General features: G+C 43.4%; 2 protein-coding genes across 2 annotated transcripts; both read right to left on the reverse strand.

Annotated features, from left to right (window-relative positions):
- Nucleotides 1–6,815: 6,815 nt before the first annotated feature.
- On the reverse strand, nucleotides 6,816–12,884 carry LOC134947883 (E3 ubiquitin-protein ligase RBBP6-like). The gene is made up of 3 exons (XM_063935719.1): nucleotides 12,762–12,884; nucleotides 11,570–11,632; nucleotides 6,816–7,115 (listed from the first exon to the last, which is right to left on the reverse strand). The coding sequence occupies exons 1-3, from the start codon at nucleotides 12,882–12,884 to the stop codon at nucleotides 6,903–6,905; spliced, it is 399 nt and encodes a 132-aa protein (XP_063791789.1). The 3' UTR covers nucleotides 6,816–6,902.
- Nucleotides 12,885–20,247: 7,363 nt separating this feature from the next.
- On the reverse strand, nucleotides 20,248–25,015 carry LOC134947885 (uncharacterized). Its single transcript, XM_063935720.1, has 6 exons — nucleotides 24,832–25,015; nucleotides 23,786–23,949; nucleotides 23,153–23,224; nucleotides 21,210–21,344; nucleotides 21,034–21,096; nucleotides 20,248–20,589 (listed from the first exon to the last, which is right to left on the reverse strand). Exons 2-6 carry the CDS (start codon nucleotides 23,945–23,947, stop codon nucleotides 20,380–20,382), a joined length of 642 nt encoding a protein of 213 aa, XP_063791790.1. The 5' UTR covers nucleotides 23,948–23,949; nucleotides 24,832–25,015; the 3' UTR covers nucleotides 20,248–20,379.
- Nucleotides 25,016–25,693: the final 678 nt, after the last annotated feature.

The raw sequence follows: 25,693 nt of genomic DNA on the forward strand, positions 1-25,693 counted from the left end.
ATCAGTCACAGTCGTGTGGCAGACCCTGTCACTGAAATGATGGGTTGGTTAAAGTGTGCATGTCCTGTTTTGTTTATACAACATAAGGGTGGGTGGGAGGGCCCAAGGACAATTCCATCTTGCACCTCTTTTTTCTTTTATTTTTCTTTGCGTCATGTGCTGTTTGGGGAGGGTTTTTTGGAAGGGCCATCCTGCGTGACACTGCAGTGCCACTCCTAGATTGGCCCGGTGTTTGTGTCGGCCACTAGGGTCGCTTATCTTACTCACACAGTCAGCTACCTCATTGCGCCTCTTTTTTTCTTTGCGTCATGTGCTGTTTGGGGAGGGTTTTTTGGAAGGGCCATCCTGCGTGACACTGCAGTGCCACTCCTAGATGGGCCCGGTGTTTGTGTCGGCCACTAGGGTCGCTTATCTTACTCACACAGTCAGCTACCTCATTGCGCCTCTTTTTTTCTTTGCGTCATGTGCTGTTTGGGGAGGGTTTTTTGGAAGGGCCATCCTGCGTGACACTGCAGTGCCACTCCTAGATGGGCCCGGTGTTTGTGTCGGCCACTAGGGTCGCTTATCTTACTCACACAGTCAGCTACCTCATTGCGCCTCTTTTTTTCTTTGCGTCATGTGCTGTTTGGGGAGGGTTTTTTGGAAGGGCCATCCTGCGTGACACTGCAGTGCCACTCCTAGATGGGCCCGGTGTTTGTGTCGGCCACTAGGGTCGCTTATCTTACTCACACAGTCAGCTACCTCATTGCGCCTCTTTTTTTCTTTGCGTCATGTGCTGTTTGGGGAGGGTTTTTTGGAAGGGACATCCTGCGCGACACTGCAGTGCCACTCCTAGATGGGCCCGGTGTTTGTGTCGGCCACTAGGGTCGCTTATCTTACTCACACAGTCAGCTACCTCATTGCGCCTCTTTTTTTCTTTGCGTCATGTGCTGTTTGGGGAGGGTTTTTTGGAAGGGCCATCCTGCGTGACACTGCAGTGCCACTCCTAGATGGGCCCGGTGTTTGTGTCGGCCACTAGGGTCGCTTATCTTACTCACACAGTCAGCTACCTCATTGCGCCTCTTTTTTTCTTTGCGTCATGTGCTGTTTGGGGAGGGTTTTTTGGAAGGGCCATCCTGCGTGACACTGCAGTGCCACTCCTAGATGGGCCCGGTGTTTGTGTCGGCCACTAGGGTCGCTTATCTTACTCACACAGTCAGCTACCTCATTGCGCCTCTTTTTTTCTTTGCGTCATGTGCTGTTTGGGGAGGGTTTTTTGGAAGGGCCATCCTGCGTGACACTGCAGTGCCACTCCTAGATGGGCCCGGTGTTTGTGTCGGCCACTAGGGTCGCTTATCTTACTCACACAGTCAGCTACCTCATTGCGCCTCTTTTTTTCTTTGCGTCATGTGCTGTTTGGGGAGGGTTTTTTGGAAGGGACATCCTGCGTGACACTGCAGTGCCACTCCTAGATGGGCCCGGTATTTGTGTCGGCCACTAGGGTCGCTTATCTTACTCACACAGCTACCTCATTGCGCCTCTTTTTTTCTTTGCGTCATGTGCTGTTTGGGGAGGGTTTTTTGGAAGGGCCATCCTGCGTGACACTGCAGTGCCACTCCTAGATGGGCCCGGTGTTTGTGTCGGCCACTAGGGTCGCTTATCTTACTCACACAGTCAGCTACCTCATTGCGCCTCTTTTTTTCTTTGCGTCATGTGCTGTTTGGGGAGGGTTTTTTGGAAGGGACATCCTGCGTGACACTGCAGTGCCACTCCTAGATGGGCCCGGTGTTTGTGTCGGCCACTAGGGTCGCTAATCTTACTCACACAGCTACCTCATTGCGCCTCTTTTTTTCTTTGCGTCATGTGCTGTTTGGGGAGGGTTTTTTGGAAGGGACATCCTGCGTGACACTGCAGTGCCACTCCTAGATGGGCCCGGTGTTTGTGTCGGCCACTAGGGTCGCTTATCTTACTCACACAGCGACCTCGGTGCAAATTTTAGGACTAAAAATAATATTGTGAGGTGTGAGGTATTCAGAATAGACTGAAAATGAGTGGAAATTATGGTTTTTGAGGTTAATAATACTTTGGGATCAAAATGACCCCCAAATTCTATGATTTAAGCTGTTTTTTAGGGTTTTTTGAAAAAAACACCCGAATCCAAAACACACCCGAATCCGACAAAAAAAATTCGGTGAGGTTTTGCCAAAATGCGGTCGAACCCAAAACACGGCCGCGGAACCGAACCCAAAACCAAAACACAAAACCCGAAAAATTTCAGGCGCTCATCTCTAATATATATATATATATATATATATATATATATATATCTGCCCAGATCTGTGACTTTGTGCCTCATTTGCTAACGCTGGGCGGAGTCACAACACTGGGCGGAGTTAGTCAAATGACTCACAGGTTGGCAGGCGCCAGTACTGGTTTTATCTATTACATTGACCATAAATAATTTGAATTGGTCCTGGACCACCAATCCAAGGCACCCCAGGGTTCCACGGCACACAGTTTGAGAATAACTGTACTCATTTACAGCTATACTTGCATTTATTAATTTGTTTACTGTACATTATTATTTGTTTTAATAGGCTTTCAGCCCTGAAGAAATTAAAATACATCGGTGTAATGCGTTAGGTGATCTATTTAGTAAGCTGTATTTGCATATCGTTATATTGAATATCATAGCAGCATGAAGTCTGAAATCACAATGGAGTGGTGAGATTTGTCTCAAATTTAGTGCTCAACAGGAATGTTTTTTTATGAAGTGAAATGTTTATTATGCTGTATTTATTTTCCTTTATTTCTTCCTATGATCAGCAATCGTTTCACCTCATGAACCAGTGTAACTGAAGGGTTACTAATTGGAGCATCATTAAAAATACTGGACTCTCTTTTTTTGAAAGATTCCGTAGGTCGTGTTAAGATCATTGCAAGTAATGATACTGACATATCACCACCAGAAATATAACCATTTATACGGCAAGCTGGTTATTAAAGAGGATTAGCAATATCAACATCCCCACAGTTCACACCTGTAAAAGGCAGTGGTTCTCAATCATTTTCCAGATGGGTACCCCCTGGCATCATATCTGCATTATATATACTCCTCTCCCCAACAATTCTCCCATGATACGAGCATGGAGACAGCATATGCACAGTAGTGCGGCAGCCCCAGGATCTGAAAATAAAGTCATTGCTAACTGTGTCAAGTCCCATTTCTGCTGGGGTGTACATACCTCTGCCATACCAGCAGGTATGGACTGGACCGGGAGCCTAAATCGTCTCTGGCATGCGCATGCACATGACAGGGGCGCACGCTCCGTGAAAGGGGGCGCGTGGACACTACTAAAGGGGCATTCCTCAAGTCAGGGGGGTGTGCACTCGCGTTACCCCCATTTTCCTTTAGATGGGCGAGGGGGCAGGGGTGTGCGACACTGCACATGGGGGCGTGCTGCGAGTTAAGGGGCGTGGACTCACGGCACGCCTTCATTTCCATGGAGACGGGTGGGGGAGTGGTCAGACCAGAGAGACGGCGGCTGCACTGCAAGCGGCCTTCCCGGCTCTGTGTGTGACAGGGCCGGGCCATCGGCCCTTCTGGCCATTGGCGTTTCTATCATGGGTACAATGTGTGTGGTGCACATGGGCCCCTGGGTCTAGGGGGGCCCACGCCGCACACAGTGCACCAATGTTGTTTATACTTACCTTTCCGGAGTCCCGTGACTAGCGCTAAAGCCGCTACATTTGCAGCAAAAATCCAACGCTACATTTGCAGCAAAAATCCAACCAAATATGGCCGCCGTGCATGTGCAGTTCAAAATTTGTCTCCGGACCATGGTGGGCGCCATGTTTCCGGAGACCTGCACATGCGCAGTAGACTCCGGCTCGATGCTGGAGCCTATGGCGCTGTGGAGAGGAGAGGGCACAGCCGGAGTCTGCACACGGGCCCCCTCCTCTCTTAAAATGCCCCTGCTTCTGGCACTTGCCAGAAGTGCCAGATGGGCAGTCCAGCCCTGCATACCAGCATGTACACACATTTCTAACAGGTTATGGACCCAAACACACATTATAAAGTTTTCAAGACACCAGAGCAGCACAAAGGCACCAATTTGGCCACATGTAGCGACACTGACTGCTCCATAACACAGTGGAGACAGCGCAGACTGTCACTACAGAGAATTATTCGAGTGCAGAAGCTGCATGACGATGTCTGCGAGAAGCACACACACAGGAGCTACTGTTATAATGGAATTTATCAGACAAAATGGTGCAGAGAATTTCACTGCATGGAAGTTTGCTTTGGAAATGCAACTGAAGTGTGAAAGGCTGTGGAAGGTAACAGTAGAACCTTGTGACAGTTCAAGCCCAGTTGATGTAGAGAAAGCCATGGGCAGCGTAGACTTAAGTGTGGAGCAACATGTATGCTCCATAATTTGTAGAAAGCTGTCAGCTAGAGACATATGGACAGCACTGCAGGAAGCATATCAGGATAGGGGTCTCATAAGAAGAATAAATTTGGCATGAGTGATTATATAGATAAGATGATGTCTGTCTGTCAGCAGTTAATATCTGTTGGAGTCCAAGTAAATGATGAAGAAATAGCCATAACCATGCTGCAGAGTTTGATGCCTGAGTTTGACTTCCTAGTTGTGGCTTTGGAGGCAAACACAGCAAAGTTAACAAAAGACACAGAGCAAAGCTATTACAGTTCTAGGAGCATTTACCCTGTGAGACAAATGTTACTGCTTTACAAGCAAATAGTGAGAAATTCAGAAAGTTAAAGTGTTTTAATTATAACACGCTAGGCTACAAAGCAATCGACTGCAAGCAGAAAAATGTGAATCCTATGCAAAGCCATAAATGTAACAGCAAAGATGAGTCAGCCCTGAGTGCTACAGATAGCCAGAAAAAGTATTGTTAGTATATGGATTCAGGCGCAAAAAGGCATTTTAGCGCAATGAGGAATGGTTCACTGAGTTAATGGTGTGTGACCCTATCACAATCAAAGGGATTGGCAATGAAGTGCTAACAGCTACAAAAGGTAGGGCAATTTAAACTTGCTTCAAAAATTGGAACTAAAACAGAAGTCACAGAAATCCAAAATGTGTTTTGTGCACCAGAGGTGGGAACAAATCATTTTGCCATCAGTTTCCTAGAAGACAGAACAGAGAGGCCACAGAGTTCATTTCACCTAAGGAAAGTGCATTGTAAGGAATAGAAGTGGGAAAGTTATCGCTACAGGCTCAAGGTGTCAGCATTTGTATGTCCTTTTAAAAAGCACTGCTATGCAATGATAGCTGAGTCACAGTCATTGGAACTCTAGCATAAAAGATTTGGTAATTTTGCATATGACAACGATCAAAAGCTGCAGAGTGGAATGGTCACAGGAATCTCAGTCACTGAGACAGAGAAAATCAGGTGTGAAAATTGCATATTGGGGAAATAAAGTCGTCAGCTGTTTCAAAAGTCAACAAGCAGAGCTACAAATTAACTTGAGATGGTACACTCAGATGTGTGTGGTCCAGTGGAAGTAAAGTATGTCAGTGGCGGGGGCGTAACAAGCCGGGTGTGGAGGGTGCGCCCCGCACCCGGGTGTCACCCTCGGAAGGGGTGGCACCAAAGTGCCGTCTCTTTTGCAGTGACAGGAGCTGTGTGCTGCGGTGTGATATTCTCGCCTTAAGCACTCGGCTCCTGTCACACATGAAGAGCTGGCACACACATAGCCCAGTCTCAAGGGGAAGCCAGCATCTCCGGGGATGTTGGACACCCCCCAGAGTGATGGATCGGATATCTCCATGAGACCACGCCCCTTTTATTAGACCACACCCCCTTTTGGGTGGCTGCACCTCCAGAGCAAAGAGAAGGAATAGTGCAGAGTGCGCACCGGGTGTCACCACATCCGGTGACACCTCTGGTCAGTGGATATACATCAGAGAGAAATCTGAAGTGACGAAAAAGATTACAATAGACTTGTAGAACGTCAAACAGGTCCTAGACTGAAAACCCTGAGATCTGATAACGGTGGAGAATATCTCAACAGAGCGGTGGAACCATTATCGAGAATTTTGGAATCTAGAGCATCAGTTGACAATTGCCTATACTCCTGAGCAAAACGGTGTTAGGGAATCTGCAAACTGTACACTAGTGCAGAAAGCAAGATGCATGCTGAAGGAAGCTTTTACCGCTGTTCCAACAACCCTGCACCGCCTTCATGTACAGACACCGACTGGTGACCTACTGCAACCCATTCAGGTACAAGCTCCGCTTCATATTATGGGGCAAATGTATGAAGCAGTGATAAGAGTGGAGAAGTGAGCCAGTGGAGAAGTTGCCCATGGCAACCGATCAGCTGCTCTGTATAATTTTATAGTATGCAAATTATAAATGTTACTTCAACGCTGATTGGTTATCATGGGCAACTTCTCCACTGTCTCACTTCTCCACGCCTATCACTGTTTCATACCAGTGTAACACAGTGAGGACGGCTGTACCTACCATCCTCAATAAACCACACCACTGGTGAAGCCACTGGACTGTTAACTGTGTTAAGTTAAAATTCTGCTGGTGTGTACATACCACTGCTATACCACTGCATGCACACACATATTCCCAACAAAATGAAACTTTATAAAAAAAAGAAAAGAAACATATTATAAATGATAACAAATGAATCCCAAAATAAAAAGTGTATTAATCTTTTATTATGAAAAAAATAAATCTTCACATGGCTCTACCAGCGAGCATCTGACAAAAATCACTATAAATAATTTAAATGCAACATATAATATATAAATAATATATAACATATTAATAATATATAAAAGCTCTAGTCCAGTGGTAATGAAGCACAGCCTCAGGTTATCCCCCTTTATCCTTTTCCAGAGATATCAGCAGTAATGTGGGGGAATGTAGAGTTGTCATAATGGCCGAGAGTTGGCTTTTCGTGCCTTTTTCTTATGTTTTCCTTGTCCTTTGTGTTTCTTGTGAACAGGTCTTTTCTTGTGGCGCTGAGAATCCTTTGTCCGTGGCTTCATCTCTTGTGGCTTCCCATGAATCAGGGAAGATAGGTCCTCATGCAAGAGCCAGACCAGGTTCAGCAGGACATCTTCCTGTAGACATTCTGCAGACACCTAATAGCATAAATAAATAATATAGAAATAGTATGCTGGAATTCAGTGAAATCTGTTTTCAAGGTAACTTGTCAATCTTCCAGGTTACTGATTAGATGATCCATTGTATGTTTTTGTTTATGCTGGATTTAGGATGGTTAACTGCCTTCATTTCCCAGCACAGTCTATTTTTGTGAATAGAAGCATGTTACTTAGTGGTCCCATTCTGTGGCCTTGTGTGGCCTACCACTTGGGGCTCAGTACCGTAGAGAACTGCACTGGGCCTGGGTACTTTTTAGAGGAGTAGCCTTATCGGGGGAGGTGTGTCTAGACTCTACACCCCCTTAGGACAAAAAAAGTATTTGTAGTGCGACGGAGTGCCGTTGCGTGTCAGACAGGAGGTCACCAAGAACCTCTCAAACAGGGTCAAATCCAGGTGGCGTGTGATCTGTGTGATCGCTCCCCCACACACAGAGAGACTGTAAGGTAAAAGGAGGAGTGACGGGGATCCCCAGACCCTGCCGGGCCTCACCAACAAGCCCGGGCCCAGGTAATTTGTTTGTGCTCCTTCCCCCTTTCTGCTGCCCTGTTGGCGGCTGAGCTTTTCTGCTCCTAGTCATCCCACCTCACAACAGCAGCATTTACAGGTGACCGGGGCAGCTGTAGCAGGTCAGAAATTGGATGAATGGACTTGTTGGAAGGGTTACATTCTATCGGTTCAGTTCAATTAGATGCGAGTTCGGTCCTGCAAGCTGGGACATGTATGTAGAGATATAAATGATGTGGGAAATGTATGTAGAGATATAAATGATGTGGGACATGTACGTAGAGCTATAAATGATGTGAGACATGTACGTACAGATAAAAATGATGTGAGACATGTATGTAGAGATATAAATGATGTGAGACATGTATGTAGAGATAAAAATTATGTGAGACATGTATGTAGAGCTATAAATGATGTGAGACATGTACGTACAGATAAAAATGATGTGAGACATGTATGTAGAGATATAAATGATGTGAGACATGTATGTAGAGATAAAAATGATGTGAGACATGTATGTAGAGCTATAAATGATGTGGGACATGTACGTAGAGCTATAAGTGATGTGGGACATGTATGTAGAGCTATAAGTGATGTGGGACATGTATGCAGGGCTATTCATGATGTGGGACATGTATGTAGAGATATAAATGATGTGGGACATGTATGTAGAGATATAAACGATGTGGGACATTTACGTAGAGCTATAAATGATGTGAGACATGTATGTAGAGCTATAAGTGATGTGGGACATGTATGCAGGGCTATTCATGATGTGGGACATGTATGTTGAGATATAAATGATGTGAGATATGTACGTAGAGATATAAATGATGTGAGACATATATGTAGATCTATAAATGATGTGAGACATATATATAGAGATATAAATGATGTGAGATATGTACGTAGAGATATAAATGATGTGAGACATATATGTAGATCTATAAATGATGTGAGACATGTATATAGAGATATAAATGATGTGAGATATGTACGTAGAGATATAAATGATGTGAGACATATATGTAGATCTATAAATGATGTGAGACATGTATGTACAGATATAAATGATGTGAGACGTGGATGTAGATGTATAAATGATGTGAGACATGTATGTAGAGATATACATGATGTGGGATATGTATGTAGAGCCATAAATGATGGACATGATGTTAGACATGTATGTAGAGCTATAAATGATGTGGGACATGTATGTAGAGCTATAAATTATGTTGGACATGTACGTAGAGCTATAAATGATGTTGGACATGTATGTAGAGCTATAAATGATATGGGACATGTATGTAGAGCTATAAATGATGTGGGACATGTATGTAGATCTATAAATGATGTAGGACATGTATGTAGAGCTATACGTGATGTGGGATATGTATGTAGAGATAGAAATGCTGTGGGACATGTATGTAGAGATAGGATAGATGTTGGCCATGTATGTAGAGCTATAAATGATGTGGGACACGTATGTAGAGATATTAATAATGTGGGACATGCATGTAGAGATATAAATGATGTGGGACATGTACGTAGAGATAGAAATGATGTGGGACATGTATGTAGAGCTATAAATGATGTGGGACATGTATGTAGAGCTATACATGATGTGGGCTATGTATGTAGAGATATAAATGATGTGGGTCTTTATGTAGAGATATAAATGATGTGTGATATGTACTGTATATAGAGATATAAATGATGTGGGACATGTATGTAGAGCTATACATGATATGGGACATGTACGTAGAGATATAAATTATGTGGGCTATGTATGTAGAGATATAAATGAACCGGGGAATGTATATAGAGATATAAATGATGTGGGATATGTATGTAGAGATATAAATGATGTAGAACATGTATATAGAGATATTAATGATGTGGGACATGTATGTAGAGATATTAATGATGTGGGACATGCATGTAGAGATATAAATGATGTGGGACATGCATGTAGAGATATAAATGATGTGGGACATGTATGTAGAGCTATACATGATGTGGGCTATGTATGTAGAGATATAAATGATGTGGAGCTATAAATGATGTAGAACATGTATGTAGAGATATAAATGATGTGGGACATGTATATAAAGATATAAATGATGTGGGACATGTATGTAGAGATATAAATTATGTGGGACATGTGCGTAGATATAAATTATGCGGGACATGTATGTAGATATATAAATGATGTTGGACATGTTTGTAGAGCTATAAATGATGTGGGATATGTATGTAGAGATATAAATTATGTCGGACATGTACATAGAGATTGATGTAGAACATGTATATAGAGATATTAATGATGTGGGACATGTATGTAGAGATATAAATGATGTGGGACATGCATGTAGAGGTATAAATGATGTTGGACATGTATTTAGAGCTATAAATGATGTAGGCCATGTATGTAGAGATATAAATGATGTGGGACATGTATGTAGAGATATAAATTATGTGGGACATGCATGTAGAAATATAAATTATGTTGGACATGTGTGTAGAGATATAAATGATGTGGGACATGCATGTAGAGATATAACTGATGTGGGACATGCATGTAGAGATATAAATGATGTGGGACATGTACATAGAGATATAAATGATGTGGTCCAGGTATGTAGAGATATAAATGATGAGGAAGTATAAATGATGTAGAACATGCATGTAGAGATATAAATAATGTAGAACATGTATGTAGAGATATAAATTATGTGGGGCATGCATGTAGATGTATAAATGTTGTGGGACATGCATGTAGAGAATAAATGATGTTGAACATGCATGTAGAGATATAAATAATGTAGAACATGTATGTAGAGATATAAATTGTGTGGGGCATGCATGTAGATATATAAATGATGCAGGACATGCATGTAGAGATATAAATGATGTTGAACATGTATGTAGAGATATAAATGATGTGGGCCATGTATGTAGAGATATAAATGATGTAGAACAAGTATGTAGAGATATAAATGATGTGGAACATGTATGTAGAGATATAAATGATGTGGGACATGCATGTAGAGGAGCTGTATTGATGCACAAGGGGTATTAGAACTTGCAGATGGGAGCTAAAAAAAACATTTTTTTCTAACATTTTACAGTGGACAATGAGCTTCTGTGCTGGAAAACTGCCTGCAAAAAAATGCTGGAAAGACTTTAATTGCTGACACACACTTGCTTTTATTTTTCCATCATTAATAAAAAGTGCAAAAATTATTTTTTTCACACCTTTTAAACCGTCACCCCCCTTCCATCCCTAGTGCTTCCTTACATGCTTTATCAGCCTTCAATATGGTCCTGCTATCTAAGTTGTGTTGCCACTTATTTGGGGTCCAGGATGGTTTCCCCAATTTTACCACGTTATTCCCAGTACGCTTTTTGTAGAAAATTGGCACAACCTCGCAACAGGTCCCGGGAATTGGCATTTATACTTGAATCTGGCATTTCCTGGGTGGGCGTATTGCCGTGATATATGAAAGTTTCCATGGTACAAACTCACTTTCACAAACTCGCTCCTAATTTGATTGACCCCTGTGATAATGCCATGCTGGATGTCACTCTGCTTCTTCAGGGCATCCCATTCTACTGCTGCTTGCCCACAGAGATTGCATGGCTACATGCCTGATTATATGTACCAGCTAGCAATGGCTGCGACTGAAATGCCCAAACACACTCTTTAGTCTTGTGACGCAAAAACTCTACATAACTAGGCCCCGGTCAGACTAGAATGTGTTGCCTTGGACCCATTTGGCAGCAGAGCTAACAACCGTGCCACCTTACCATCATGGGACATTTAGCCACCTCCACAGTCTTCTCTATACAAACTTAGCTGTCTACAGTACCTCAGCTACCTCTACCTCATTCAGCCCAAGTCTTTGTGTCTCCTATGGCTACTTACCGTCTCTGTGTATGTGGCCATGTGACGCAGGCATGCCTCCACCTTTGGGGAATTTTTCATCTCCTAAAAATAAAAAAAAGTAAAATGAGCAATGTCAAGCAACAAAGATTACCTATGTAGGGGTATATAGTCTTCTCCATATACCCAGAACCGAATTAAGGGGGGCTGGGGGGCGGCTCTGGTGGTAAGTACTCTAGAACCCTTGTATAAAAGGGCCCCACGACGCCTACCACAGATTGGAGTTCTGATCTGCAACGCTGCGCTCCCAGCGTCTCCCCATAGGTTGCCATGGCCGCATTGAAGGGCGGGACAGCTGAGCGACGGCTCAGCTGTCCGCTGGTGTGTAAAGTAGCAGCCTGTGGCTCAGTCATTGAGAACGACTTCTCGTACGTTATATCTGCCCCCCCCCCCCCCTGCAGGGCACATGGTTTTGCCCATCTGCTAACAAATTAACTTCAAACAGCGGGCCCCTAACAAAGAGGCAGGCAGATGAATTTTATATATAAAATTCATCTGCCTGCCTCTTTGTTAGGGGCCTGCTTTTTGAAGTACCCCGGGCCCCCCATAGCCTTAATCCGGCTCTGCATATACCCCAAATAAATAGCCAGGGCGCCTTCTGAGAAGTTACAGGGCCTAAGTCAGACCTGATCGTATCAGCAAATTTGTTAGCAGATGGGCAAAACCATGTGCCCTGCAGGGGGGCAGATATAACGTACGAGAAGTCGTTCATATCGTTCAGTGTGTAGGCACCAACGATGAATGATGCGCAGCACCGCGCACGTTCGTCGTTGGTGCCCCGTCGCTTATGCATGCAGGTCAATATGGATGGTCTCGTCCATATTAGAATGCACTGTTATGGAGCCGGGTGACGGGGGGAGTGAAGAAACTTCACTTTCCCCGATACCTCCCCCCCGCTGCCAGATTGCCCGCCGGCCGTGTCAGCCGTCGGGCAGCTCGGCGGCGGGTCGACAAGTGTGTCGGTCCCATTAGATTTGGGTGGAGTGTGTTCAATCTGAAATCTAAATTGCAGTGTAAAAATAAAGCAGCCAGTATTTACTCTCCACAGAAACAAAATAACCCACCCAAATCTAACTCTCTCTGCACGTTATATCTGCCTCCCCTGCGTGCACATGGTTTTGCCCAACTGCTGCTACGATAAGGTCTAAATTAGGCCCACAATGTTGTTACTTACACATTTGGACAGGTCCGTCTGGAGAATTGAGAAAGTTTCCAGATTCTGTCTCACCAGACTGGTCATGGTCATATTTTCCAGGACTGTCACAGCCAGTGATAGCCTGTGCTGTGTGAGCGTCATTCTGTCATTGCCCTGAGAGGAGAGAGGTGACTGGGTGAGTACTCAGCACAGAGTGACAGGGGAGCTCCCAGTACCCTGATGGCGGAAATGTGACAGACAAGGTGGGAAGATGTCAGGTGTGACTGGTGAAAATGTGCATTATCAGTTGTGACTTTTCCAAAATGTATTTACTTTTATGATCTCTATAAGGGGCGTATTTAATTAAATTTGCAGGATATCCTCAGAATGCACCTGTTTACAGGAGGTACCACCAAATGTTAAGGATCCCCGGGACATGGAGGGGCAGCGGTCCTGACATTTCCGACAGCAAAGCATCCTCCATAGGTTTCCCATTAGTCTGCTATACTGTTGGATAAGCCCATCTGAAGACATTGGGGGTCATTCCGACCTGATAGCACGCTAGGATTTTTCGCTGCGCTGCGCTCAGGTCACTACTGCGCATGTGTATGCACTGCAATGCGCAGGCGCATTGTATGTGTACAAAGCGGATCGTTGCTGAGCGATGGATTTAACAAAGAATCCATTCGCACAGCCGATCGCAAGGAGATTGACAGGAAGAGGGCGTTTGTGGGCGGCAACTGACCGTTTTCTGGGAGTGTTTGGAAAGATGCGTTTGCAGGGCGGGTGTCTGACGTCAATTCCGGGCAAGAACAGGCTGAACTGATCATAGCGGCTGAGTAAGTTCTGAGCTACTCAGAAACTGCACAAAACTTTTTTGTAGTGCTCGGCTGCACATGTGATCGCACGCTTGCAAAGAAAAAATACACTCCCCTATAGGCGGCGACTATCTGTTCGCAGCGCTGCAAAAAATAGCTAGCGAGCGATCAACTAGGAATGACCCCCATTGTTAGCCTATAGTAGTCAATGGGCCACTCTAATGCAGAATGTTTCAGAGATGCCAAACTGATTTATCACATCCACAGGAGGATTGTGGTAAAATCTGGCCTTCAAAATGGTAAAAAAATTATCTTGTAAAAATGTATAAATTTCACAGCAATTTCCCCCAATTGTAAGTATTTATTTCCAGATAACATTGGGGGTGATTCAGACCTGATCGCTCGGCTATTAAAATTGTAGCCCTGCGATCAGATAGTCGCCACCCAAGGGGAGTGTATATTCATTGTGCATGTGTGTGATCGCGTGTGTACGCCGAGCTGCTGAAAATCTCTCAGTCAGCGGACATCTGCAAATCCTGCACATTACTCACAAGTGTCTGGGTGTTACAGTGTGCGCAGTGTCTGCGCAGCCCAGGACTTACTCCTCCAGTGAGATGAGAACAGGCTGATCGGGGCCGGAGCTGACGTCACACCCTCCCTGACAACGCTTGGGAACGCCTGCATTTGCCCTGACACTCCCAGAGAACGGTCAGTTACCACCTACAAACGGCCTCTTCCTGCCAGTCAGCATGTGAATGGCTGTGCGACTGCATTTTTCGCACCAGCCTGTCGCTGACCGGTGATGCCTGTTGTTTGCTGACGCGCGTGCGCATTGCGGTCCATATGCACGCGCAGTCTATTGCTTATCACCTGCGCACAGCAGTGATCAGGTCTGAATCACCCCCATAGATCACAGTAAATCACTATTTATGAGAGATGGGAGATGATGGACAGATCAGGGAATAATTGAGTAAAGAATAAAACCGGCGATAAAGATGACAAAAACTAATACCTGTAAATCACAGTTTGGAAACTTCCTCAGACGAAGCCCGTGGTGGCATTTGGGTTTGTTTTCTTTCATTTCCTTTGGAAACAGAGACATAAGAATTAGTGGCGGTGATGCTACATGTCCTCCTATAGATATGATGTGATATGGTCTGTATACATGCACGTTCCCCCGACCACTGCGCCACCTGTACTCACATGTATATTCTGCAGCTCCTTCACCTGTGCCATAGTGCTGGGGGGTATAGACCTATGTCTGTGTATGTGACAGTGTGCCCGCAGCGAGTGTCCTGTCGCTGTGTCCCAGCAGCAGGTATAGCACAGCAATGTGACAGCCAGCATCCTGATAATGACATCCATTCCTGCACAGGAAGAAGGACAGTCTCATGCATAATGTCATACACATACAGATGTTACTAAGCGTCACATATATGTACATGCAGGTGTTACTAAGCGTTACATATATGTACATGCAGGTGTTACTAAGCGTCACATATATGTACATGCAGGTGTTACTAAGCGTTACATATATGTACATGCAGGTGTTACTAAGCGTCACATATATGTACATGCAGGTGTTACTAAGCGTTACACAGATGAATGTACATGCAGATGTTACTAAGCGTTACACAGATGAATGTACATGCAGATGTTACTAAGCGTTACACAGATGAATGTACATGCAGATGTTACTAAGCGTTACACAGATGAATGTACATGCAGATGTTACTAAGCGTTACACAGATGAATGTACATGCAGATGTTACTAAGCGTTACACAGATGAATGTACATACAGATGTTACTAAGCGTTACACAGATGAATGTACATGCAGATGTTACTAAGCGTTACACAGATGAATGTACATGCAGATGTTACTAAGCGTTACACAGATGAATGTACATGCAGATGTTACTAATCTTTACATAGATAAATGTACATACAGATGTTACTAAGCGTTACATATATTAATGTATATGCAGATATTACTAAGTGTTACACAGATGTCTGTACATGCAGATGTTACTAAGCGTTACATATATTAATGTATATGCAGATATTACTAAGTGTTACACAGATGTCTGTACATGCAGATGTTACTAAGCATTACACAGATGAATGTACATGCAGATATTACTAAGCGTTACACAGATGAATGTACATGCATATATTACTAAGCATTACACAGATTAATGTACATGCAGATGTTACTAAGTGTTACACAGATGAATGTACATGCAGGTGTTACTAAGCGTTACACAGATGAATGTACTTGCAGGTGTTACTAAGCGTTACACAGATGAATGTACTTGCTCATGTTACTAAGCGTTACACAGATGAATGTACATGCAGCTGTTACTAAGCATTACATAGATGAATGTACATGCAGCTGTTACTAAGCGTTACACAGATGAATGTACCCTTTCGTGTTTTTTTTTTTTTTAATAAACACATTACAGTCCCAGTATATACAGTATATTCACACAGTAGAAGACCCTTACCTGCCGGGTTATACTACGTCTCTCCAGTGCTGGTCTCAGGTCTATCCCCAGTCTTTCCATCTTTCCTCTTTTATATATCAGTCTCCAAGAGCGGAATTTCTGATATTTTCTGATCACTTTTCTTTCGTCCAGAATACGAGTGACAGGAGAGAGGGAATCCTGCACTACTTTTACTTTCCCTATACAGGTGAGACGCTGACGTTAGCTACCTGGGACACACAGTAGGTACCTCCCTCCTGTTACAGGTCAGACTCCTGCACATAGCAAGAATTCCTCACAGCAGCAAATACCTCGTGTTACAGGTCAGTGATTAGAGAGTGAGAATGACAACAGAACCTGCTGGGAGCAAACAACTTTCAGTTTCCTTCCGTTCCTGCTGTGGAGATGATGTAAGAGAAACAATGGGGGAGGTGTATCAAGTCTTCTAAGGAGCACAAGGGGTAAAGGCTGCCTACTATTCTGAAAACTTTGCTTGCTAGAATCAGCAACCTATTCCCGGATCTCTGCTCCTACCTTTGGGAAGGAATATCGGGTTTGCAAAGAGAGTTCCCCGTGGATCACAACATCATGGACCCCCGGCTGCACAATGCTGAGATTATAAGCATTGTGGAGCCGGGGGCGTGTCCACAGTGACGCAAAATTGTGGTAGGGTTGTGTGCGGCTGCGGTGGGGTGCAGACAGGTGGGGGCTGGCCGAGAGACTTGCACACTCCTCCGGGGGGCCAGGAGTGCCACCCGATTTTAGGGATCCTCCCTGCCATTCTGGGAGAATAGGCAAGTAGCCTCCACTGCAGTGAGTGACCTGCAGCAGCGTACATGCATGACCTCAGGTCCCACATACGCACAGGGCAGACCCAGCATGGGTAAGTAACACTGCTGCTGAAGGAGCAGCTGTCTCTGTACTGGGGCACCATGGGCCTAATTCAGATCTGATTGCTAAGCTGCGCTTTTTGCAGCCCTGCAATCAGATAGTGCCGCCTACAGGGGGAGTGTATTTTTGATGAGCAAGTGTGCGTTCCTATGTGTAGCTGAGCTGCTTGTGCAGTCTCTGCACAGCCCGGGACTTACTCTACCAGTGCGATTGAATCCTGCTGACTGGGACCGGAGTTGACTTCAGACACCCTCCCTGAAAACGCTTGATCCCACCTGCGTTTTTCCGGACTCTCCCTGAAAAGGTCAGTTGCCACCCACAAATGGCCTCTTCCTGTCAAACACCTTGTGAACGCCCGTGCGAATGGATCGTTTGCACCATCCCGTCACTGACCGACGATGCCCACTGTAGACCACACTTGCCTACTTTTGAAAAAGCATGTCAGGGAGACTGTGAAAGTAACACTATCAGCGCGTACTGCTACATCTGAGAGCCGTGGCATATAAATGACTTACATCCAAACGTAAATGAGCCCCAAAGGTAGTAAGATCTACTTGTTGAAGAAAAGACACCGATATTTTGCAGGATTTGCTCAGGCATTGTGTTTTACAAGAGCTTCCATATACTGTAAGTGGCCACGGGAAACCTTATTTAAAATGCACATAGCCATAGGGATCATTGGGGCAGATGTATTAACCTGGAGACGGCATAAGGAAGTGATAAACCAGTGATAAGTGCAAAGTAATAAACGCACCAGCCAATCAGCTCTAATATGTGAATTAACAGCTAAGAGCTGAGTGGCTGGTGCGTTTATCACCTTGCACTTATCACTGGCTTATCACTTCCTTATGCCATCTCCAGGCTTAATACATCTGCCCCATTTTGCCTTTTAACCAGTGCAGGGAAATGGCACTGATGATCCCATTTGAATGTAACAGCTGCATAATGGGGGTCAGGTGTAATCAGGGAGATTGCTGCTATTTCAGGGAGTCTCCTGCAGAATGAGGGAGGGTAGGCAACTATGCTGTAGACGTCCGACGCGCCGGTGCATTGCGGCTCAGATGCATGCGCAGTACGGATCTGATCGCCCGCTGTGCGAAAACGCACAGCAGCGATCAGATCTGAATTACCCCCCATGTTCCCTGTGATTTTTGTATTGTGCATGCACAAATCTCTGAAGGAGAATGGCTCCCTGCACCATTTTCTTGGTGATTTGTGCAGCGCCAATGTAGGACTTGAGGTAAGTATTACTGGGTGGGGACCCGTATGCACTGCATACCCAGTGCACATTATAGACGCCACTGGTTGGGCTGATTAACCTGAGTTTCACTTCTCTAGGAGAATTTGTGGTTTGAAGTTTGAGTTCAAAGTTCAGATTTGAATACCGACCTCACAGCTAACAGTTAAAGCAAAAAAATAAATAAAATAAAATTAAGTGGAATAAAAAGTGGTATACTCTTTACCTACAGTATTTTATAGTATTTTGATTTTTTTCTTCTTGTAAATCGAACACGGAAAATTACTGAGTTTGAATTTAAAGTTTGAAACTATCAGCATGGAACGCCATTATAACTGCAATATAATGTAGCCAGTTAACAATGAACAAGCTTGCATGCTGGCAGATTTCGTTTTTTGTCTATAATGTTTGAAACACAGATTGTTACACAGTTTCAGTGTCTGGCTGATTACCAAGTGAGAATATTACCTGAAGTCTAGGCACCATCATCTCCCGCGGCAACAATCAGCCAGCTGTTACACTATACTGCTTGCTCTTTACAGAATAAATACACACATACAACAGACACAAAATGAACAGCGCTATAGTAATGTCTGTAGTGACTGATTCCTTGACACCAGCAGCAACAAAACAAAAAAAACACATAAGAATTAAATAAATATAAAATGGTATAATTTAATGAGCAGAATACAGATTCATACCCAGAGATTAAAAAAAAAAAAAAAAAAAAAAAAAGTAGATATTAATACACTGTATAGATGCTCAGTATTTCTTTGTCAAAATTCTGCAAATGCCGACATGTTCACTGTGGATGTTTCAACAATGTCAACATCATTGCTGTCGATATTGAGGTGTCAACACAATACCTAGTGATAAAGAGCCTTATAAGTCCCAACTGTGCAACTTGATTAGATTTCATGAAAAGACACAAGGGGGTATATTTATTTACTGAAGCTTCTAAAACGGACAATCGGTAGTGTTGCCGATAGCAACCAATCAAATTCTGTCTATCATTTTCTAGAATGCAATAGAGAAATGACAGCTAGAATTTGATTGGTTACTATTGGTTACTATAGACAACACCACCACTTGTCTATTTTAGAAACTTAATCAAATCTACCCCAATATCTTAAAACTTAAGGATTCAGTCTTCTTCTTTATAACAGATCAAATACTCTTACCTCCCACCCATTCTATCCTCTTCCTCTGGAAATGTCCTTTAGGTAAGATACATACAGTACAAAAGCATGGGGAGGAGGGGACAAGGGGGCAGCTTGGCCCCTGCGGTCAGGTGAATGATCACACATTACATCTTCCATGCAGTGCAGGGACCGAGCAGTGGCAGCCTCTTCATGTTGTATTATGTGCAGCCCCTCCCACTTCCTTGTGGTTCCGGCGGTCAGCCTCACCTTTAACATGACGGTGGTTGCTGGCTGTAATGCTACAGCTGCTGCAGTCCCAGGCTCCTCCTCAAAGGTGCCCCTATTTTTAAGGGGGTAAGTTGAAAACCCTCTCTGTCACCAGCGCAGCTGGAACCATCCATATGGAAGGGAGAATATGAATTCCCAGACTGTACTTGGTGGGCCTAACCCAGCTGTACCCCTCAGCTCATTGTGAAGGAATAAATAATATTGCCTTATACAGGAAACACATTCTTTTTATCTCTGATTAGAGTAATTCCGGTGAGATAAGATACTAGTGGGAGACATACATCTTATCCTCTCCTGTTCTTCTCCCGAATACATTTGCCATAAAGAGCATTATGCAAACAATAAGAAGAAACGCCATGACTGTGACTTGTTGAAGTAACCCGTATGGAGCCTAAGATAAAGTTTGTTCAAGTTTTATTAAGAAAAATATAAATAATCAAAGACAGAGAAACCAGTAACAAAATCATATATTATAGATTATTTCATCATGTATTTATCTACGAGCTTCTGACATAAATTATTATAAATAAGAACAATAAAATAATACAAAATGTTATAAAAATACATATAATATATTAAATAAATAATGAGATTAATAATAATAACATGAAGAAGAAGAAGAAGATGAAGAAGAAGAAGAAGAAGAAAAAGAAGAATATGATCATACTGAATGGATACAAAAACATTGGATTCAGCAACTGCTGGTTCTGCATCTATTTAAACACAAAATGAGCTGGTTCCCCTTAATATATTTCCTGAGGTCATCACGGCAATATGGTGGAGGGTTAGTCTGTAGTTATGAATCAGAGATTTCTTTCATTATATGTTTCTTATGTTTCCCCCGTCCTCTGTGTTTCTTTGGAACAGGTATTGTGGGGTGTAGCTGGGGGTCCTGTCTCCGCGGCCCCTTCTTTTGTGGCTTCCCATGAATCAGGGAACGTAGGTCCTCATCCAGGATCCAGACCAGGTTCAGTAGGACATCTTCCTGTAGACATTCTGCAGACACCTAATAGTATAAAACGTCATCTGTATGAATTTAGTGAACCTTATTTGTCAACGTAACTTCTCAATCTTACAGGTCAGTGATTTGATCAATTGTCTCTCTTATACCAAAGTTAGGGCTCCAACATATCTTGGAGGTTACATATTGGGGAGAATGTAATATGGTGTGAGAATCAGAAAGTGAGAGATTTTGAGAGTTCTCCTGTTTTTTAAAGTGGCAATCATTTACATGGCAAAATCAACCTGGTATTGCAATGTAAATTATTGCCACTTTAAAAAAAAACCCCCAGGAGAATTCTCCCAAAATCTAATTATGGGAGCCCTAATCAGGCCATTATAGAAAAGATTTGGGCCATTAGCGGAGTCTTCTCCATAAAAGCTTTTCTCAGCTGTCTACATCCGATCCCCCTACCATCGCCCATGTCTCTGGTTTCCCATGGAGACTTACCCTCTCTATGTACTTGTGCAACTGATGCCGACACATCTCCACCTCCGGTGATTTTATCATCTCCTAATAAATCAATCAATGAACAATGTCAGGAACACTAACAGACAATGAAGATACATGTTATATAGTGAAGAGCCCATGTTCTCAGAAAGTGCACAGTAAATATTGTTACTTACACATTTGGACAGGTCTGTCTGGAGAATGGAGAAAGTTTCCAGATTTTGTCTCACCAGACTGGTCATGGTCATATTTTCTAGGACTGTCACAGCCAGTGATAGCCTGTGCTGGGTGAGCGTCATTCTGTCATTGCCCTGTGAGGAGAGAGGTGACTGGTGAGTACCAGAGCCGGCCATAGGCATAGGCAAACTAGGCAATTGCTTAGGGCATTTGATATGCCTAGGGGCATCAGCAGCTCCTGCTGATTAAAATGATATGCGGCATGCCTATATTCTGTGTGTAGCATTTCATATGCAGATACAGCCACAGTCTCACACAGTATGTAGGCATGCTGCATATCATTTTAATCAGCAGAAGCTGCTTGTGCATCCTAGCCACATAGCAATGCAAATAAGATGCATTTTCATTAAAAAGTAAAAATGTGCCCGACGTTATAGTAGCTAACTAGTCATAAAACATTATTTAGCAAGTATGTAGAATCATCACAACTTAAAACAGGTTGAACACGATGGGTAATTTGCCTCTATTCAACCTCAAATACTATGTTACTATGTTATGTTACTATGTTAGCATTCAGGCAAGATTTATGAGGACATCTGTATCCAAGCATAGAAAGAGGTCACAGTGTTAGTGGCAGTGTGAGTGCTGTGTGCATGTGAGTGGGTTGGTTGTGCAGTAGTGTTCGGAATATGTGTAAGGAGCATTATGTGTGTCATGTAAAAATGCATTAATAATGTGCAACATATGTGTAAGGGGCACTATGTGTGTCATTATGTGTATAAGGGCATTAATAATGTGCGGCATATGTGTAACAGGGTACTACTGTATGCGTGTCATTATGTGTACAGGGGCACTAATAATGTGAGCAAATGTGTAGGGGGCACTATGTGTGTCATTATGTGTATAAGGGCATTAATAATGTGCAGCCTGTGTGTAAGGGACATTATGTGTAAAAGGGCATTAATAAAAGTTGTCATAATGTGTAAGGCGCATTAGGTTTATAAGGACATTAATAATGTGTCTCATATGTGTAAGGGGCATTACTGTGTGGAATTATGTGTATAAGGTGCTCTACTATGTGGCATTGCGTATAGAAAGGGCACTACTGTGTCGTCTAATGTGAATAAAGAGCAATAGGGTGTGGTGTAAAGTGAATAAGGAGCAATTTAGTGTGATGTAATGTGAATAAGGGGCTCTACTGTGAGGAGTAACGTTTATAAGGTAAAGTGATACTACTGTGGGATGTAATATGAATTATGGACACTATCGCATTATCAAATGTGAATAAAGTTGCAGTACTGTGTGGCGTCATTGGAATTGGGGTTACTATTGTGTGGCCATGTCCCTTGCCAGCAAAAACACACCCCTTTTTGGGCTGTGCGCCAAATGTGCAAACTGTTCCTATTTAAAATATAGGGGGTACAAACACCAAAATAAGGAATGCTATGGATGAGGGATGGTGGTGCTGGGAAAGAGGTGCAAGGTCAGAGGCGGAACCAGCGGTGGTGCTAGGGGGCACCAGCCAAAATCTTGCCTAGGGCATCATATTGGTTAGGGCTGGCTCTGGTGAGTACACAGCACAGGAGGAGAGCCAAGGACCACGAGAGGGGGCAGACTGATGGTGTATATGTGACAGACTAACATCAGAGAACTAAGAATCTCCAGGATCCATGCTGCAGTAAAACTATGTATTTCTAGTCTCATTTGTGGTTTATTTGAAATGTTTTTAATTATTTCAATATTAAACATCATGTTATTCACCACAGAAAATGATTACATTTCACAGCAAATCTCCTGTAATCCGATTACAGGTGTAACATTAATTTCCACATAACGCAGATGATGGTAAATTCACATTTATTAGATATGGAAGATGATGGACAGATCAGGGAATAATCGAGTTACGGATAAAATCGGGGATGAAGACGAGCAAAACTAATACCTGTAAATCACAGTTTGGAAACTTCCTCAGACGAAGCCCGTGGTGGCATTTGGGTTTAATTTCTTTAATTTCCTTTGGAAACAGAGACACAATAATTAGTGGCGGTAATGCCACATGTCCTCCTATAGATATGATGTGATATGGGGGGGTCATTCCGAGCTGATCGCTAGTGAAAAATATTCGCAGCGCAGCGATTAAGTGAAAAAGCGGCACTTCTGCGCATGCATATGTGGCACAGTGCGCACACGCAACGTACTTTCACAGCGGCTGATGTATTTTTACACAAGGTCTAGCGACACTTTTCAGTCGCAATGCCAGCCGCAGAGTGATTGACAGGAAAGGGGCATTTCTGGGTGAACACAGGGCGTGTTTGTGACGTCAAATCCGGAACTGAACAGTCTGAAGTCATCACAAGCTAGGAGTAGTTCTGGAGCTACTCTGAAACTGCACCTTTTTTTTTTTGTAGCCGCTATGCGATCCTTTCGTTCACACTTCTGCTAATCTAAAATACAGTGGGAGACGGCGTAGCGTTTGCACGGCTGCTAAAAACTGCTAGCGAGCGATCAACTCGGAATGAGGGCCATGGTCTGTATACATGCACGTTCCCCCCACCACTGCACCACCTGTACTCACATGTATATTCTGCAGCTCCTTCACCTGTGCCATAGTGCTGGGGGGTATAGACCTATGTCTGTGTATGTGACAGTGTGCCCGCAGCGAGTGTCCTGTCGCTGTGTCCCAGCAGCAGGTATAGCACAGCAATGTGACAGCCAGCATTCTGATAATGACATCCATTCCTGCACAGGAAGAAGGACAGTCTCATGCATAATGTCATACACATACAGATGTTACTAAGCGTCACATATATGTACATGCAGGTGTTACTAAGCGTTACATATATGTACATGCAGGTGTTACTAAGCGTTACATATATGTACATGCAGGTGTTACTAAGCGTTACATATATGTACATGCAGGTGTTACTAAGCGTTACATATATGTACATGCAGGTGTTACTAAGCGTTACATATATGTACATGCAGGTGTTACTAAGCGTTACATATATGTACATGCAGGTGTTACTAAGCGTTACATATATGTACATGCAGGTGTTACTAAGCGTTACATATATGTACATGCAGGTGTTACTAAGCGTTGCACAGATGAATGTACATACAGATGTTATTAAGCGTTACACAGATGAATGTACATGCAGATGTTACTAAGCGTTACACAGTTGAATGTACATACAGGTGTTACTAAGCGTTACACAGATGAATGTACATGCAGATGTTACTAAGCGTTACACAGATGAATGTACATGCAGGTGTTACTAAGCGTTACACAGATGAATGTACATGCAGATGTTACTAAGCGTTACACAGACGAATGTACATGCAGATGTTACTAAGCGTTACACAGATGAATGTACATGCAGATGTTACTAAGCGTTACACAGATGAATGTACATGCAGATGTTACTAAGCGTTACACAGATGAGTGTACATGCAGATGTTACTAAGCATTACATATATGTACATGCAGGTGTTACTAAGCGTTACACAGATGAATGCAGGTATATCAGTGCTGCATGCCCAGTACATATACAAGTAATACGTATAACATGCACATAATATTACTTTACTATATTAAACACAATACACTCCCAGTATCCTTACCTGCCGGGTTATACGGTGTCTCTCCACTGCTGATTTTACGTCTGTCCTCAATCTTGCCATGTTTCTGCTTTTATAGTTCAGTCTCCAAGTGCAGAGTATCTTCCAGATCACTTTTCTTTCGTCCCGAATAAGAGTGGCAGGAGAGAGGTGACAGCGGGCGCTGGGAACTCCTGTACAGCTTTCTCTTTCCCTATACAGGTGAGACGCTGACGTTAGGTAACTGGGACACACAGCAGCACCTCCCTCCTGTTACAGGTCAGACTCCTGCACATACTGTAGTAAGGATTCCACACAGCAGCAAATACCTCGTGTTACAGGTAAGTGATAAAGGTGTGAGAATGGAGACAGCACCTGCTGGGAACTTATATATGGTTTGGAGCTTTGCATATTATTAACTTGATATAATTATGGTTTAAAGAGAAAAAGAATGATACATTTCTATGGATTATGGGTGGAACGCATATCGGAGGTGGCTCTCAAGCCACTTCCGGTCAGTCGTCATATTCCACCCATAAATCCATGTTTAAAAAATAGACAAATTTAGCCGCATCATAATAGAACGTTAATTTGACTTTATTACGAATTATAGTTATATAGTATGGATAATTGCTGTATCCGGAAGTTAAGTCATGTCAATGATATGCATTTCTGGCAATGTAGTATTGATAGCTGCTGCTCCCGGAAGTTAGATTTTGTCGATAACACGCATACAACTTCCGTATGGGTTTAGGTGGAACGCAGCCCAAAGTAAGAAGTGGGACGGGACGCTATAAGGTGCCGCACCCGGAAGTTGAATTGCGTCACCGACGGTGGAATGCATACAACGTCCGGGCAGGACGTGGGTGGAACGCATAGCGCTCCG

The sequence above is a fragment of the Pseudophryne corroboree genome, chromosome 8 (assembly GCF_028390025.1).
Source record: "Pseudophryne corroboree isolate aPseCor3 chromosome 8, aPseCor3.hap2, whole genome shotgun sequence".
Classification (NCBI taxonomy): Eukaryota; Metazoa; Chordata; class Amphibia; order Anura; family Myobatrachidae; genus Pseudophryne; species Pseudophryne corroboree.